Source organism: Mchenga conophoros, linkage group LG12 (assembly GCF_057382185.1).
Source record: "Mchenga conophoros isolate Kocher_MC1m ecotype Shallow Benthic linkage group LG12, M_conophoros_male_GT1.1, whole genome shotgun sequence".
NCBI lineage: Eukaryota > Metazoa > Chordata > Actinopteri > Cichliformes > Cichlidae > Mchenga > Mchenga conophoros.
In genome coordinates, this window is record NC_140537.1 from 12,009,520 (window position 1) to 12,025,645 (window position 16,126).

Sequence of the window (16,126 nt, forward strand, 5' to 3'; positions counted from 1 at the left end):
TTTCCTGAGACTGCAGAACGTAATTAGGAGGAACTGTAGCATTTAAAAACCAAAACAAAAAACTGTTTTACTTACAAAAACAGACCATCTCTCTTTGTGCGATGCACTAATAAGAATTTCTGGCTCATGAGTTGTTGTTTTTTTTCTCCTAAATATGTATATACCCCCCCTCCTCCCCACATTACAACAGGAAATGTTTGTCACATTACCACCAATTCCAAAAAGGCATCCACAGCATGCTGTTACATATAATGAATTATTATGAAAGTTTTCACTGTACAGTATTTTCACTTGATCTTTATGAAAGATCACTTCACCAGAATTACCTTTTTGTACACAAAAACTCACAAATATGAATAATTCTCCATTTTTATCCCAAATACTGAAGTTATCTGTCTGCGGCCATGCAACTGGCAGCATAACCCTTGTTTTCTTTTCTTTTTTTCCTTTCCTCCCCCCTCTTTGTTTGTTTTGCCAGAACGCAGTCAGGACAGTGAGGTTGTCTTGCTTTCTGACTCCAACTCCACTCAGGATGCCTTCACAGACCCTGCTAGCTCACAAGACAGCAGCCACAAACTTGCCTCCGGGAAAGCAAGCTCATCGTCATCAGAGAGTACAACCCCGGTAAAGGATGGCCAGCCAGCATCTGAGGACACAGGTAATCAGAGATTAAATGAGCCTTTTATTGCTTCAGGCACATGTTGGCCCGTTCCTCCGTAAAGTAGCATTTTGAAGATTTTTATTCAATTAACTGAATGTAGTTAAGGTTCCCAAATGAGGGAACACAAACTTAGTGTTTGATATGAAATAAATTTTATTTGAAAGTTGTTTTCTCTTGCCGTTGTTTAAATAGATCATAACATCACTTAAAAATGACATCTTCCTTCTCTCACTTCGAGCCAACAGCCTGTGGACTTTCAGTGAGAAAGAGTTGAATTTGCTATAAAATTCAGCCAGAATCCAAAGGAAGCAACACTTATGCCCTGAACATTGCAGAGTTCCCAAAAGGCTCTGCTCTTCCACTTCACTCATTTCACCTCAGATAAAGCAGGAAGTGAAGGGGTGGGACTTTTTAGGTCAAAGCCTATTGGTTATCTGCTTTTGACATTGCAAGAGGGGGAAATTCTTTCTAGCTTGTGAAGGTTTTAGGTTATGTAGGTGTTTCTGGGTAGAAAGAATTTTGATATTTTCCCCTTCAAGTTCATAAACATGTCAGAAACTACAACATGGATACTTAACTGCTGGATTTTTTTAATTTCCGTAATCTCAGTTTAGAGGTAAACAAATGCAAACAAACGGCAGGACTGTGAATGTCTTTGAACACTGAAAGCTTGTTGTTTTGAGACTCATAATAAAGAAAAATGCTAATAATTGGCCAGTTTATTTATTAAAACAATCAAAGTTTAGTTTCCTGCCCAAAGAATTGTGTAACCCAAGCATTAAAACCACATTTGTTTCTATCAACATTGACCTAACCAAATGCCCCACAACTGAAATCTTTGAGACTTTTGCGCTGAATTCAGGGTCTAAAGTTTTGATTTTGTGCTGTATCTTAGCCTCACGTGGTGAGCACACTGGCATCCAGACAGAAGAGAAAGTAATCCAGGAAGAAGTCGAAGCAGTGGTGGTGGTTGTGTCTGAGGGTTCAGCTCCCAAAGTCTCTTCGGACCCCTGTCCTAACCTGATGCCTGTGCCAGCCACACCTCCAAAGCCAGCATCTTCTCAGCAGGCCACCCCCCAGACCCCGGCCAGCGAGGGTAAGAAGAAGCCCGAGCCCCCCGCTGAGGTGATAGAAGTGCCCAAAGCCCTGCCTCCAGATCATCCTGATCAGAAACGAATGCTGGTGGAGATGTGTGTCCGGGCTCTGTTTCTCTGTCTGGGGCGCTTCCCTCAGCACTACAAGAGTCTCTACCGCCTGGCCTTCTTCTATGCAAACAGCAAGACCCATCAGGTCAGTCCAGCCCTGTTAACTGATGGCCAAGCCACATGCCTGTTCCAACAGTTTTGACAGATACTGTCATGTGATTTCAATCGTGAGCCCTTCCGTTCCTTCTCTAGGGAGATATTCTTTTCTTCTGCTCATTCTGATCCTATAATCTAGTCTCATCTGTCAAAAATAATATTATTCCAGTCTAATTTGGCTGTTAATTTCTTGATCTTTAACAGTTATTTACAACTTGAGGTTAACCTTGTGCTATTTACATTCATAAAAGGGTTAGGGTCCTTTTGACTGTTCAGTATTATTCTACTACCTCTTCAAGAATGTGCCTGATTTGGTCTTGTAACAGAGAACTGCGCCTTAGTTGTCTTTATATCTTTGGCGGTCTTCCAGGTTCTACTAAGACATCTCATGTCACTGATAGGCTTGTTTTGTTTTTTTCATTTGGATGGCTGCCTTCACCTGAATAGACACCATGTTTTAACATGTTCTTGTGAAAATCAGTGAATGCAACTTCAGCATTTCAAGCCAACACCATGAAATGTCAATAAAACATACCAGGTTTGAAAGTGAAGCTGCTTTGTCCAGTAAGCCTGTGGGAAAACGTGGGACTCAGGAAAAGATGTCACAGACAACACAGCTGTAATTAAAGATGACACTAAAATGAAATGAAAATGAAAAAATGAGGTTCCTCTCCAATTACTTATGTATTTATCTGTATTTCTATAGTAATTACTCCAGAGCTTTCCATTTCTTTGTTTTTCTTTGGTTTTCTTGTGGGACTGTGAGCTCTGCAGTGATACATGAGCTGCTGAAACAGCTTGTGTTGGCTATGAGGCTTTGTGGGCAGAGGTGTGTGTGGGTGGTGCGCAGTGCTCTCTCAGCCAGTTTGGCACAAGGAGACTGCAATGAGCTTTACTTGAGATGGCAACCTTCTGTTACCACTTTAGTTTTTGTTTTCTTAAATAAATACAGTCTTTCCCCAAACTGAATAAAGGTAAATTGGGTGTGGTAAAGTGTTAGGTGTTTTCTATATCCTCATTTGACCTCGGTAGTCTAAACAAGCACTGAAATCAAGTTCAGTAAAGGAAATTTCCATTAGACTCAGTTTAGTGTACAATAACTTTTGATTTAGGCTTACCTAGTTAGTATTAGGCTCAAGGAAACCGTTGGTAAGGTTTCCTTGAGGTTTAACATGGAGGAAAGCAAATGTACCCCGGCACTGAGTGGATGACAGTCACTTGATGCTGTTGCCACAGGTTGCTTAGACACCTCCACAACGTGACACACTGAGTATTAAAAGCCTCTGTTCCATTTACATTGGCTGGTCATTTTTATTCTCACATTTCAAACTTGGAAAGAGGGGAAGCCTGTTAATTTTATGCTATGGGCAGTGGGATTGTGACAGGTAGCATGAAGTGGTGGTGGTTTCCAATCTTGTTTTCAACAGGGCACTGGTTAGGCACTGCTTAGTTTGTGAGTCATCTCGATATGAAAAGATGTTTACATTGCAAATGTTTTTCATGCGTTATTCATATATGTATGTGTGTGTGTGTGTGTGTGTGTGTGTGTGTGTGTGTGTGTATATATATATATATTTAAAAAAAACAGATAAATGTTGTACATTCGAATGTATGTTGTTGCTTTTTTCCCGACACAGAACCTACAGTGGGCTAGAGATGTGTTGCTAGGAAGCAGTGTCCCATGGCAACAGCTGAAGCACATGCCAGCACAAGGACTTTTCTGTGAAAGAAACAAGACAAACCTGTTCAATGTAAGTCAGAGTTCACTAAACACACACACACACACACACACACACACACACACACACACACACACACACTCTTCCTCCTTTAATATGTCATTAAGCCACTACATGTTTAATGTGTTTTTGAACAGCCATTTCATCACTCGATATATTGCCAACCATCAAGCATTTGCACCAAAGACTTTTTTATTTTATTTTAAAGTTAAAATATTTTACGTGAGTCATGGCTATCAAGGCCAATATTGCATAAATAATGGGGCCGGGTTATGACTGTACAAGCATGCCGAAATTAATTTAGTGAATATTCCACATCGTATTCTAATAAATATAACCTAAAATTTTGAACAACCCACAAAATTTACAGTCATTATCTTTTACAATATTTACAAATGAAAAGGAAAAACTTGAGTGCTATAAACACATCAGAGAAATACGAAACAGACTTCTCCAAGATGCTTTTCAGACTGTAGCACCTGTGTGTAGCTGTAGATTATATACAAACAATGGCCATATCTACCACTAATACTCCATTTTGAACACTTGGCATTTAGTTGTTGTCTTTTGCTGAATGTGAGCATGTTTTATAAGAGGGTTATTATTATGCCATTAAAACAAGCAGCAGCCTCTGGAACTGAAAACACAGAAGTGCAAAAAACTGCAGTTCTTGTTGTGGCCACGTAAGACTTGCTCCAAAAACGAGTCAAGAATCATGTCACATAAGAGATCCCAAATTACTTGCATGCATACCCAGGTGGTTGTTGTCTCATCTGTATAAAGTTTAGCCTCAGCATAAGAACGTAAGAACATTTATTGACATTAAGTGTTCAGATCATTTGGGACTCGGTGATCTGTGCAGCTTGCTGTGAATAATTGGCATTCCATAGTTAGGTTTACACACACGAATCAATTGGATTCACAAAAATCAGCCCTATATATGGATCACTAAAGACAAGCACTACTATAATCTGAGTCACACAGTGGGCCATCACTGCATTATCTGCCTTTCAGAATTATGAGACCTCTGTTGGGTACCAGAGGAGGAGATTACTGTCAGAATCTGTCATCTGTTCTGCATGTCAGTCTGTTTACCTCTTTTCACTTGAAGCACATACTATGCCTTCTCAGCATGTGCAGAAAAAAGGTTACTTTTTTATTTGCTCTTTGTGTGATTTGTCAAAGCGTAAAGACTCTCACTAACATGCCAGATAATACAAACAGAATGTTACATCATGTCAGCACCTTGTATCATTCAGTTGTCAGGCACGTTTTAGCAGTGAACCTTATTTTGGACATAATTGGTTGTGTGGGCTGTAGAGTCAAATGTCGGCTACAGAATGTTAACTGACTGGAAACGATGAGGGCCAGGTCTGAGCTAGAGGAAAGCTTTGCTGCTCTTTGGCTCCCACTGGGTTGTTTCAGAGCCCCTTCTGTAGGCAAACCTGCCACCCTAGCATACCAACTGTTGGAGCTTTACTGTTCACTTTGAACCAAGCACTCTGTATCTGCCATAAGACAATCTAAACCTTTCTAAATATGAATGAGAAATGCCTGTTTTCCCCTAGTCTTTAAGTTTAGGCGCACACAGATTTGCTGGCTTGAAGTGGATTTGAACCGTTCAGGAAAACTATACCTTTAGGTGAGTAATTTTCAGCAGACAGTCAACAGCTGCATTTGAGACAAACTAATCACTTAGTGTGACTTTTTCTTAAATATTCTCTGTGTGTTCAACTCATGTCTTCATCTGCAGCAGGTCTGATGTGCTAGTGTGATTACATCAAACATGTGGCATGATGCGTGGCGCCTCTAGATGTCAAAGAGACTTGACTCTCAGCTGAGTACACACCTCATTGAGCCTGTTGGTGAATACGAAGTTCCCTAATGTAGGTCATGATGCCCTACTTTTCCCTCTCGCATTGGCAGGGTTACATTAACTGCACAAAGTAACCTACATACTGCTGTAAAGAAATGATCCAGATGAAGTTATGCTGCATAATTTATCAGTGTGGTTGTCAGCACAAGTGAACCAGTATAAGGTGGGATGTGATTATGACATTAAAGTAATTGTGATAGAAAGAAAAGAAGAAGCAAAACACATTAATAAAGCACATCCATCTGCAGAAAGAAGCATACATAAGAAGCATAAATGTCTGTCTAGACAGATTCTCTTTTATTTATTCATTTATTTTTAACAGAGCACTTCTCTCAGGCTGCAGCTTTACTTGTGGTTCCTAGGATATTGAAAAGTAGAATGGGAGGCAGAGCATTGAGCTTTCAGGCCCCTCTTCAGCTCCCAGTTTGGATTTGGGAGATGAACACCCTACTTTTAAGATGAGGCTTAAAGCTTTCCATTTGTTAAAGCTTACAGTTAGAGCTGGATCAGGTGACCCTGAATCCTCCCTTAGTTATTCTGCAATAGACCTAGACTGATGGGGGATTCCCATGATGCACTAACTCACCTCACCTCTGTGTTTATACACCACTCTGCATTTAATCATTAATTATTCATCTCTGGCTCTTTTACTCTTCTCCTCAGCAGAACCAGGCTCAGGGAGTGGAGGTTTCTTCCTGTTAAAAGGAAGTTTTTCCTTCCCACTGTCGCCAAGTGCTTGCTCAGAGAATGTCGTTTGATTGTTGGGGTTTTCTCTGTATTACTGTAGAGTCTTTACTTTACAATATAAAAAGCCTTGGGACGACTGGTGTTGCTGGCGCTGTATAAATTAAATTAAACTAATTTTTAAAATGTTTGGCTTTTCAGATGCAGGGAATAGATGTAAAATGCAGTTTGGTTTTAAGGGAGCAACACGTACACTTTGTTTTGACTAAGTCCCATGTCAGTTTTATTGGGTTTGAAAATATTATTAGCCCAAACGCATTGCTCGGAAGCTTCATTCAAACAAGGAGTATAACATACTATATGTTTTTGTTGAATAATGATTAAACTTGGTAGCAGATACCAATATATAATTTAGCTTTACATTATTGATGTGTGTATTGTCACACTTCATACAAAGCAGAAATGTTTCCTCTTTAGTCTGCAATTTGTTATTTATGACCCAAGTGATGTCACATGTTTATAATCCAGTGAGCATGTTATAAACTCAGACTCGGCTGCCACCAAAGACTCATTAGTAACAGGATTCAGTATATCGTATTTCAGCCCTTTAAACTATACAGATAATGTGATGTAACATCAACATCACATACTGATTTTTCTGAATTTCCAAATCACCCTGTTTGGTTTCAGTGTCGTCATTACAGGCATGTAGTGGGATTATTGTAGCCATTATTTCCACAGTGGTTTACAGAGTGAGAAAACTGAGTTGTAATGATATTTCTTGTAATGCTGTTGTAACAGCAGGCGGCTTTAGCTACAAGACTACTGTTGAGTAGTCGTGAGGAGTCCCTGAGTATTCACTCAGGCACATTTACCACCTCCTTCCTTCCCCCGCCACACACACGCACTCATCTTACTTGAATATTCTTCCACCCACTCACGTAGCTCCAGAGAAAATGGGCGTGCTTGTTGCTATATTTCAGACAGACGTAACTCCGCTTCTGTCATGTTTTGAAATGATACCCTTTTTTGTGCGTGTGTGTCGGGTGAGCATTCACGTTTAATTCAACCACTTGAATCTAACTTTGTTTATGGGTGAGCTTCGCTGTCTTGTTATATTATAGGGTAACACAGTTGAGTCAGTTGACGTATGACTCAAACATTTGTGTGTTCAGCTGTGCAGCGTGCTGTAGGTGGAGCCTCACTTAGGAGAACCTTGTTGTGTTTTTTTTTTTTTCTGCCTCTCTTAGAGGAGGCGTGTTGGCCCAATGAATTCATTTTGTACAAGTTGATATTTGGATTTGCATGTTGGAGGGTTAACTCTGGCTGCAAGTCTGTTTTTCATTGCCTTCTCCTGCTCTGTAATTGAGTGAGCTCGATATTTTTCAGCACTTCTTTTTACACTCACAACAGGAAGCGGGAAAAACAAGGTGTGTTTCCTTAGTATGTTTTTGGTGGCCAGCTGGAGAGAGACGACCAGAGTTAAAGGAGAGGAAAACAAGAAGGTGAGGGCTGCTGTTGCTGTGCTGCTGGCTGACTGAGGAAATATGTGTACACAACACAGTCTGTTCAGGCAGCACCGTTCTTCACACTGTTTTGTGTGGCTGATTGCGGGGGGAGGGCTTTACTTACACAAACCTTGAGGGACTTTTTTTTTCTGCTAGTTTTGCCTTTCCTTTCTCACTATTGGTTTGTCATCCTCTTGATGCATCACACTACACAGATGAGGTAGCACTGAATTCATTTTTCAGCCAGTTTATGTTCTTTTGTTCTTTTCCTGTTGCTCTGTCTTCTGGCTGATCACGCTCTACCCCTCCCCCTGGCTCTTTTTCACTCTACTCAACTCCTCACTCTATTGCTCTGCTTCCTCATTACTCTCTCTCTCTCTCTGGCACTCCCCTGTTTGTGTGTATTGTGTGGGTGTGCACTAATGGGCGGGAGTTTCTCCACCAGCCTCCAATTGGCTGGCGTAGACCTACGAGGATTGGATGTATGCTGTGTAGAGTGAGAGAGAGAGTGAGTGAGAGAAGGGGAGGGGGGGGTGGAGAACTCCAGCAGGCTGGGGTCAGGGGGAAAGCGGAGATGGAGTGCGTGGGTGTTTTTGTTTTGAGATGGCAGGGTTTGAAATCAGGAGAAGAACGAGTCAGCTCTACTGTCAGTGGCGTACTGAGCTTATAGACTCCGGCACAGTCTCTCCTCTTGCCATTCTTTCTCTTTTCCTGTTCTGCCATGTGCAGCTGTGCTTCCCTCTTCTCCTCTTCTGCAGCTCTTGCTGCCCTAGCACCCAAATGCAGCCCACCCCTGGCTCTGAGAGCGTGAGCCTCTTTCAGGGTGGAGGCACTGCTGGTGCTGCCACCACCAACAGGAAACTGTCCAAAAGAATACTAACACAGGCGTCGTGGAGTAGCTTTCTTTGGTGATGGTGAGTTGCCTCCTCTCGTTCCTTCTGACTTTTTTTTTTTCTTTTCAAAATCGAGCGCAAATTTGTGTTTATAGTAGCTGTACCTTGGAGTAGAGCTGTTTTTAAATCTGTGATGTTTCTGTTAGATTGCACAGAACTGTAAAGGACACTCCTGGAGTCTTTTATTCTTTAGATTCTTCAGATTTCTGCATGTCAGGACTAATGCAGAGAAGAATTTAGGAAGATATAAAATTACACCAACAACCTGCCAAATGCTCATGGCTTTAGCAGGAGACCAGCCATCTTGGATCCCCCCCACCCCTCGAAATCGTACAATCTAAAGTTGTAGTTGGTTATAGTGAAACTGTAGTTGATGTAACATGGGATAGCGTTGCTTTAAGACACAGCAACGCTTAATTTGTGCAACTTTCCTGCCTTTTTACTTTCTTTTTTCATGCCTTTCCTTGTCCATGGCATGTTTACACATGAGAAGATGAAGTAGATAAGACAGCCAGTTTTTTTTAATTTGGCTTGCAAACAAAGAATTCCCCAGTTCAGTATAACTGTAAAGTCCAATAGCTGTTTTTTTGCCTTTTTTCTGCTTTTCCCTTTTAACCAGCTTATTATTTAATTGGAAAAACACATCTAAAGTATGAGTTTGTCTGCTGTGCGTCTTACCCCTTGCCTGATTCTTACGTGATCTACTGGCCACGTCTGGGCTTAAGCTCCAGATATCAAGCAGTGTTCATATTTTCTGCAGCAAAAAGGGGGAAAAAAGATGCTTAAAATTATTGCAGTTAAAGTCTTACAAATCTGCTTTAGATGCTGTGCTGCTTCATAATCTGTGTAAACCCATGGCTCTGCTTCCCTAAACAGATTTGCTGAGGTTGGATGCTACTGTAAAGAACAACTCTTCTCCATGAAATGTTGGAGGCTTATTGAAAGGTTAAAAACCTTCCCAAGCCTGGCCTGATTGCGTCGCATGACATCATAAATAAATCTTCTTGTCTTTGTGCAGACATTTGAGCAATGTTCGTGGGATTTCTTTCCTGACCTCTGTTTTTTTGGGTTTTTTTTTAATTATCATCACAAAAGTTGCTTAAAAAACAGTACAAAAAGATTCCTATGTACAACAAAAATACTAACAGAAATTAGGAATGCTTAAAAACAACATGTATCAGGTTTTCTGGGATTCATTTGCATTTCATTTAATTTTCTAGGTTAAAAGGCTCTAGGTGCATCTTCAAGCATGGATTTTGTTTTGATAGGTTTATCTCTCCTGCTTTGTTCCTCTCCGGTGGATTTGAAAATGTCATCTGACAATCTGGAGCGGTCTGTTAGGAGGAGCGCCATGCTCCCCATGCCTCCAGCAGCTGATAGAGCCATCTCATTTGTTTTTGTTCCATCCTGATATGGTCATCTTTATTTGTCTCTCTCACTCTCTCTCTCACACACACACACACACACACACACACACACACACACAGAGTCTGTAACTGTACTATGTGCCATGTGCTTTGCGACTGAAGCCTGTGTGCTGCCTAGGCCACCATCTGCACTCGCATCAGTAGCTTCAGAGTGCAGATCCTCTCCTCAGTTTACCTGCTGAGTGGACATGTGCTCACTGAAAAGGTGGAGTGCTCCATTTAAAAAAACAAAAAAGAAGGGGGGGGAAGAGGACGTTGTTTGTTGGCAGCTAGTCTGTTGGTCTGTTTCATTGCTTGGACAGAACTGAGCACTAATGAGACTGCCCATCATGTGCACCCAGAGAGAAAGCCCCCCTCTCTCTTAATATCTCCTACATGGCAAGCTAGACCGCTAGATCTCTCCTGCAGCCTTTCCATCCCCTCATTAGGGCTTTCTTCTTTGAAAGCCATGTGTTTCAGTCACATTAATTTTTCTTGCTTTCCCCACTACCTTCTTTCCTTTCAGCTTTTCCACATGTCCCCGTTAATTGTTTCCGTTGTGTCATGCCCTCCACATGCCTCTGAGAACTTAGAATAGCAGCAGAGAGCATTTATAAAAACACAAACTTTCAGAATTTTACAAATTGGACTTTTGGAATATTGAGCGGTAACTTTTGTTTGAGCTGCTGGAGATCATTTGGCTTCACTGGGAAGTTTGAAATACTCTTGGGTAACTGCACTGTCTCTTTTGACTGTTCCTACTCCAACTGCTAGCAACAATGATGAGTAAAATAGTCAAACCTAACTGTGCATTTTCCTTTGTTTTCTCCTTGTCTTGTCCAGGGCATCTGGCGTATTCCAGTAGATGAGATTGATCGCCCGGGTAGTTTTGCATCTCATATGAACCGATCCATTGTCCTCTTGCTGGAGGTGCTGTCTCAGCTCAAGGATCACGATACTCTGCTGAAAGTCTCTTTTATGCTGCAGAGAACCCCTGACCAGGGAAAGTAAGCACCACGTTCTGTGTGATGATGTTAATTCTGTCATATGTCTTTTATTCGTTCCATGACATCTCTATTCCTTCTTTCTGAAGGAAGTATTTACGGGATGTTGATCGCCAGGTTTTGGCCAAGAGAGCATTTTTCCTAACTGTAAAAGTCCTGGAGGACAATCTGAACAGTCTCACTGGGGTAAGACTACTACAGCCCACTGTGCACATGCACGGCCGAGAGCCACTCAGTGTTTTACACATCTGGCATGCACCCACTTCATGTTTTGACAGGTTCTGTTCTTTTTCAGGTGTCTGAGCAGCTTCAGAAAGCGCCTGCGCCCTCCATGGGGGAGATGACCACAACAGACACATCCAACAAGCCCAGTTCAGATGACAGCAAACACACCGTGCCTAAGAAGCCTGGACTCACAGAGGGCGCCTGTGCTACTGATCCAGGTCCAAGAGAAGCCTCCCAGGCGCAACTCACCCCATCACCACTACCGTCAATAGATAAAGGGAGTAAGGTTCAGGAGGGCTACCCTGGGAAGGCAGAGACTCCTGGGAATGAGGGGCATAAAGCAGGGCCTGCAGAACCCATGGACCTGGACATCTGCCACTGGAGGAAACCCTCTAATGCCACAGATTCTCAGGGCACCCAAACACAGGCTGAGACCTCAGTGAGTGGCACTGAGCCTCAGCAGAAAGTCACTGACATCAGCCGGACACCAGAACTTTCCCTGGAGGAGCTAAGTATCAGTTCCAGACAGCAGCAGCTTCAAGCCTCAGCACCCAAAATCACCGTGGCAGCGAGTGGGACTGATCAGGGGTTACTACGAAAGCCAAACAGGAAGAGGAAACTTCTAGAGGATGTAGAGTCTGGAAAAACCCTCCTGCTTGATGCCTACAGAGTGTGGCAACAAGGCCAGAAAGTCATGACCTACGACCTGGGGCGCATTGAAAAGATAATGTCAGAGACTTATATGCTCATAAAACAGGTAAACCTCTTGCAGATGTGCCACACCACATGTCTTCACTGTGCACATATAGGTAACATTATTGTTGCAATAACCGCACTGCATTTTTTTTAAATGATATTTTGCAAAGTCATACATTCTTAATGAGAATCCTCCTAAAATAATTTGGACTCGGGAAACCCCTTTTCTAACTGAATTAGTAACAGTACTCCTATTGACAATCAGGGACTTTCCCACTTTGAGTTTTCGAGCTCTGCAGCAAATACAGCTCAAGGTGCGGTTGTTTTTACTCTGAGTAACCCAAATTCAACCTCGGTGTGTCCCGTCCTTTTGCTGTTATTTCTAAAATAGATTGCTGACTCTAAATGTAGTTTGGTATTTTTAAATAGGAATAGCCATATTTTCTCTCTTTCGCTTGTCTCTCTCTCTCTCATGATATATATATCCACCTCTAAAGCATGCAAAAACCACTTTGGCTCAGTCAATGCTGATTTAAAGATACAGTGAAATTTATCACTACATTTCACTTTATGAATTCCTGTGATTGGCCTCTTAACTTTTCACATTGATATATATTGATATCAGGTTCTGCACTGAAAAGCAAATTGTTTTCTCATGTCAGCCCCGGCTAGTTTTTGCCATCAAAGTATAATTGATAATGAAAGATTGTTTTTACACTGCCAGCACAACTGATGCAAAGTGTGCCGTGACAAAGTGCATACACAGAAATGGAAACTTTGTAGGATATTTCTAGAAACAGAAAGCTTCTTTTAATGAATTATGTTAAGATAGTTAAAATAGAATAGCCATGTGGTTTCCATTGGAAAAATATAAACTTTGAAAATACAGCAAGAATGAGATAAAAAATTGAATGGAGTGGTTTACTGTCTGCATCGTTTGCTTGGTTTTTCTGGGCGCTTAGCTTTGCAGCAAGATCCTTTTTCCTGTGCTTTTTAAGAAACAGCTTAGAGAATAATTTTCTCAGAGCCGTACCTAAAAGCCAGAGCCAGGCGCAACATGTTTCCTGTCACCAAATCACGCAATTAATAAGCCTGGACATTTTCCAAAGCCATCTTGTGGTTGTGTACCTACTTACACAAACTGCAAATGCTTTGTTTTCTCTTTTCTTTTTTCCCCCCCAAAACACACCTGCACATGGTTATATTTTAAATCTGTACCTTTTGATTTTTTTTTTTCATTTTTGTTTATGTCAGCAGTGCTGCATATCACACTCAAGACATTTTTCAGTCTCTAACCTCTCTGCTGAGGTGTTAAAACAAAAACCCACTAAGTGTGTATGTAGATTGAGCATTTCCTGCCATCAAAGTATTTCAGCTTGACGAGTAGAGAATACTGGTTGCTCATTACTACCTCAAAAAAGATCCTCAAATGCGCATCATCATGTGAACATTGCGTTGGTTCAGAATTTGTTCAAATGCTCAATTGTTTACAAACACTGTCTGTTAATGATGCCATTACAGTTCTCTAGAAAGTGGCGTTGGTCCTCCATACCTGTCAGATATTTTTTGGGCTTTTTTGTGGTTTTTTTATTGGGGGGGGGGAGTTTGCAAGGGATTTTTGAGAAGTTCTAACTGGCAAATAAGCATGCACACACATGCATCCTTGTGTGTTTGTGGGGAGGAAGTTCAACAAGTAAAGAGTTTGCAGAGAGCTACAGATGAAAGCAGAGGGCTGTCCTCTGTGACATGTTGAAGCTTGACTCAATCTGTTTCTACAATAAGCAGTTTGAAAACTCGATTGAGGATGCTGTAAATTCCCTCCCTTTGGGGGTCCCTGAATTGCTGCAGACAGCGAACGTCGCTGTAAACATGCTCACGCAGCTGTTAAAGCTGCCACAGACCAAAATTCGATAGAGGAAAAATAAAGTCCCCCTAAATATTTGTCCTCTCACAGGCCTTACGCCCACTCCTCTGAGTGGAAGTTGTATGCTTAACTCATACAGACAACTATGTCTCGCAGTCACGGAGGACCTTTAACACATGCCTATAAACTGGAAAACATTTGGACAACAAAGACCTGTGATTGCCTAAATTCTCCAATCGGGGTTTAATTTTCTAAAACCTGAAAACAATCAGTGGTAGATTCTAGATCTTTCTCAGAGTACTTGAGTTACAATATGCTGAAAGGTTATTATCCAATTTGTGTCCCCGAAGATGCCAAAACCTGGCTGCCTACTCCAGCTTCGAGTGTGCGGTGTTGTTCTCTAGCTAAGCTTGCCAACTCCCACACATCCACCAGCTGAACTACGCCTTTCTTTACTTGTGCTAATGATCAGATGCGAAAGCTGAGGAGAGAAAAAATCGTGCTGGCTCAGAATCAGATTAAGTTGTTGTCGGTTTGGCGTTGGTGTATGAGGATTAATTAACACTGTATGTTTCTCAGGACAGGTCACTTCAGAAATCTGATGAATTTGTGGTGCTATAATCATTGCTTCTGTATTTATACTGCACGGAAACGTATGTGAACAAGTTGACATCGTGGAATCTGATTATCTGTAGATACACTGCGTTCCTCTGCTCGAAAATCCTTATTCTGCCTTTTCTCCTGTCTCAGGTTGATGAGGATGTGGCTCTGGACCAGGCTGTGAAGTTCTGTCAGATACAGTTGGCCACTTCTGCCCAAAGACAGGTAAACCTTTGTAACTCAGCATGTTCATCTGCCACCTTTCTGCTACACCCACACCTTCACATTTTCCCTCATCCTTGTGGTGTAGCTCCCTGTAGCACGTGCTTAACTATGGGTCTATTCCTTCATTATAAAAGATGATGCAAAAAAGAAAGAAAGATCCTGGGATGTGCGTTGCATAGCAAAACACAAATTTTAAGGTTTTCTTTCAAAACAAATTAACAGGACACCAGAAATGTCTTATAAACTACAATCGTCTAGCTCACCCATCTGGCGAATCCAGGAAGTTTAATTCTAGTGTTACATGTCTGCTGATTTAGCTCATAATAGCACTTGTTATAATATATGTTCTGTGTTATGTGTGGGGTTAAGTGTGCAGCATCTGTAGTAAAATGTGCTAAAGTGATGACTAACTTGGTAATTCCCAGACTTCAAGTCTAACCTGCTCCTGCCTGCCAGTGCTAAATATAGCCCAAAGCGTGGTGTGAATGCTCCCTGTTGTCCCTTCAGCCTCACTCAGTCGCTGCCAAACTTGTCATCATTTTCAGCGTGACACTGATATTCAGGTTGTTTATTTGCACAGGCAATATGCATATGATGTCTTTCATTTTTTAAGATAAAGTGAAAGAAATGAGTAAATACTTAGTATTTGTGTAATCGCAGACAATCAGCTAGTGCCTAAGCACGTTATCTCAGTTTTGTCTCCAGTACACGGATTCCTCATCGAATCATTACTTGCTCTGCCTCACTCTGGTTCAGTGTCTCTCTTCCCCCCCCCCCCCCCCCCCCCCCCTCTCATCCCTCCTCCTGCCCACACAGTCATCAAGGGTCTCTCTGCCCACATCCTGTTGTCACGGTGATGTTCCCTGAACTTCAGGCTCATGTGTACCACAGTTGTAAGCAAAATAAATCTGTGGGTTTTTTTTCCCCAGTTCAGCGATCGCACCATCTTATTTTCTGCATGATTCCTTTTGTTCATCTTGGTCTTTTTATTCGTTTGTCTACTTTCCACGCGACGCTTGACTCATAGATGATTGCAGAGAGCTGGAAGACGCCATGTGTAAAAACTACAGTTGTTAATTAGTAGCAGTAAATTATATTTTTGTTTTTATCTACATGTATTTAATTTCACATTATTTTGTTTATCTTCTTTTTACCTTAAAGAGGCTAATTATAATGTGCATAAAGAAGTGAATTCCTTATTTAACTTATACTGGGCCTTTGTGCAGCCACCTCAGTTCACCATCTGTCTTTAACTAGGGATCCTCTCCCTTTAAGACCAATGTCCCTTTAAGACATTTTTATTTCTGATTTGCTGCACTTCATAAACAGCATGCCACAGAAATTCAATTTCGCTGACATCACACAGAGCCAGGAGTAGAAAAAACGCTGTAAAGAGCCTTTAGCTCACTTCGGGGACTGTATGCTGACTTATGTTATTTCAGTT

At 41.5% G+C, this 16,126-nt stretch overlaps 1 protein-coding gene across 5 annotated transcripts in view; it reads left to right on the forward strand.

Annotated features, from left to right (window-relative positions):
• Window positions 1–16,126, forward strand: part of cabin1 (calcineurin binding protein 1) — a 37,520-nt gene that overhangs the window by 14,530 nt on the left and 6,864 nt on the right. For all 5 annotated transcript variants that reach the window (XM_085293711.1, XM_085293712.1, XM_085293713.1 and 2 more), the window contains 7 exons: window positions 479–658; window positions 1,557–1,951; window positions 3,600–3,713; window positions 10,912–11,075; window positions 11,162–11,258; window positions 11,368–12,054; window positions 14,608–14,682. In XM_085293711.1, the coding sequence (XP_085149837.1) occupies window positions 479–658; window positions 1,557–1,951; window positions 3,600–3,713; window positions 10,912–11,075; window positions 11,162–11,258; window positions 11,368–12,054; window positions 14,608–14,682 (1,712 nt within the window). The remainder of the gene's footprint in view (window positions 1–478; window positions 659–1,556; window positions 1,952–3,599; window positions 3,714–10,911; window positions 11,076–11,161; window positions 11,259–11,367; window positions 12,055–14,607; window positions 14,683–16,126) is intronic.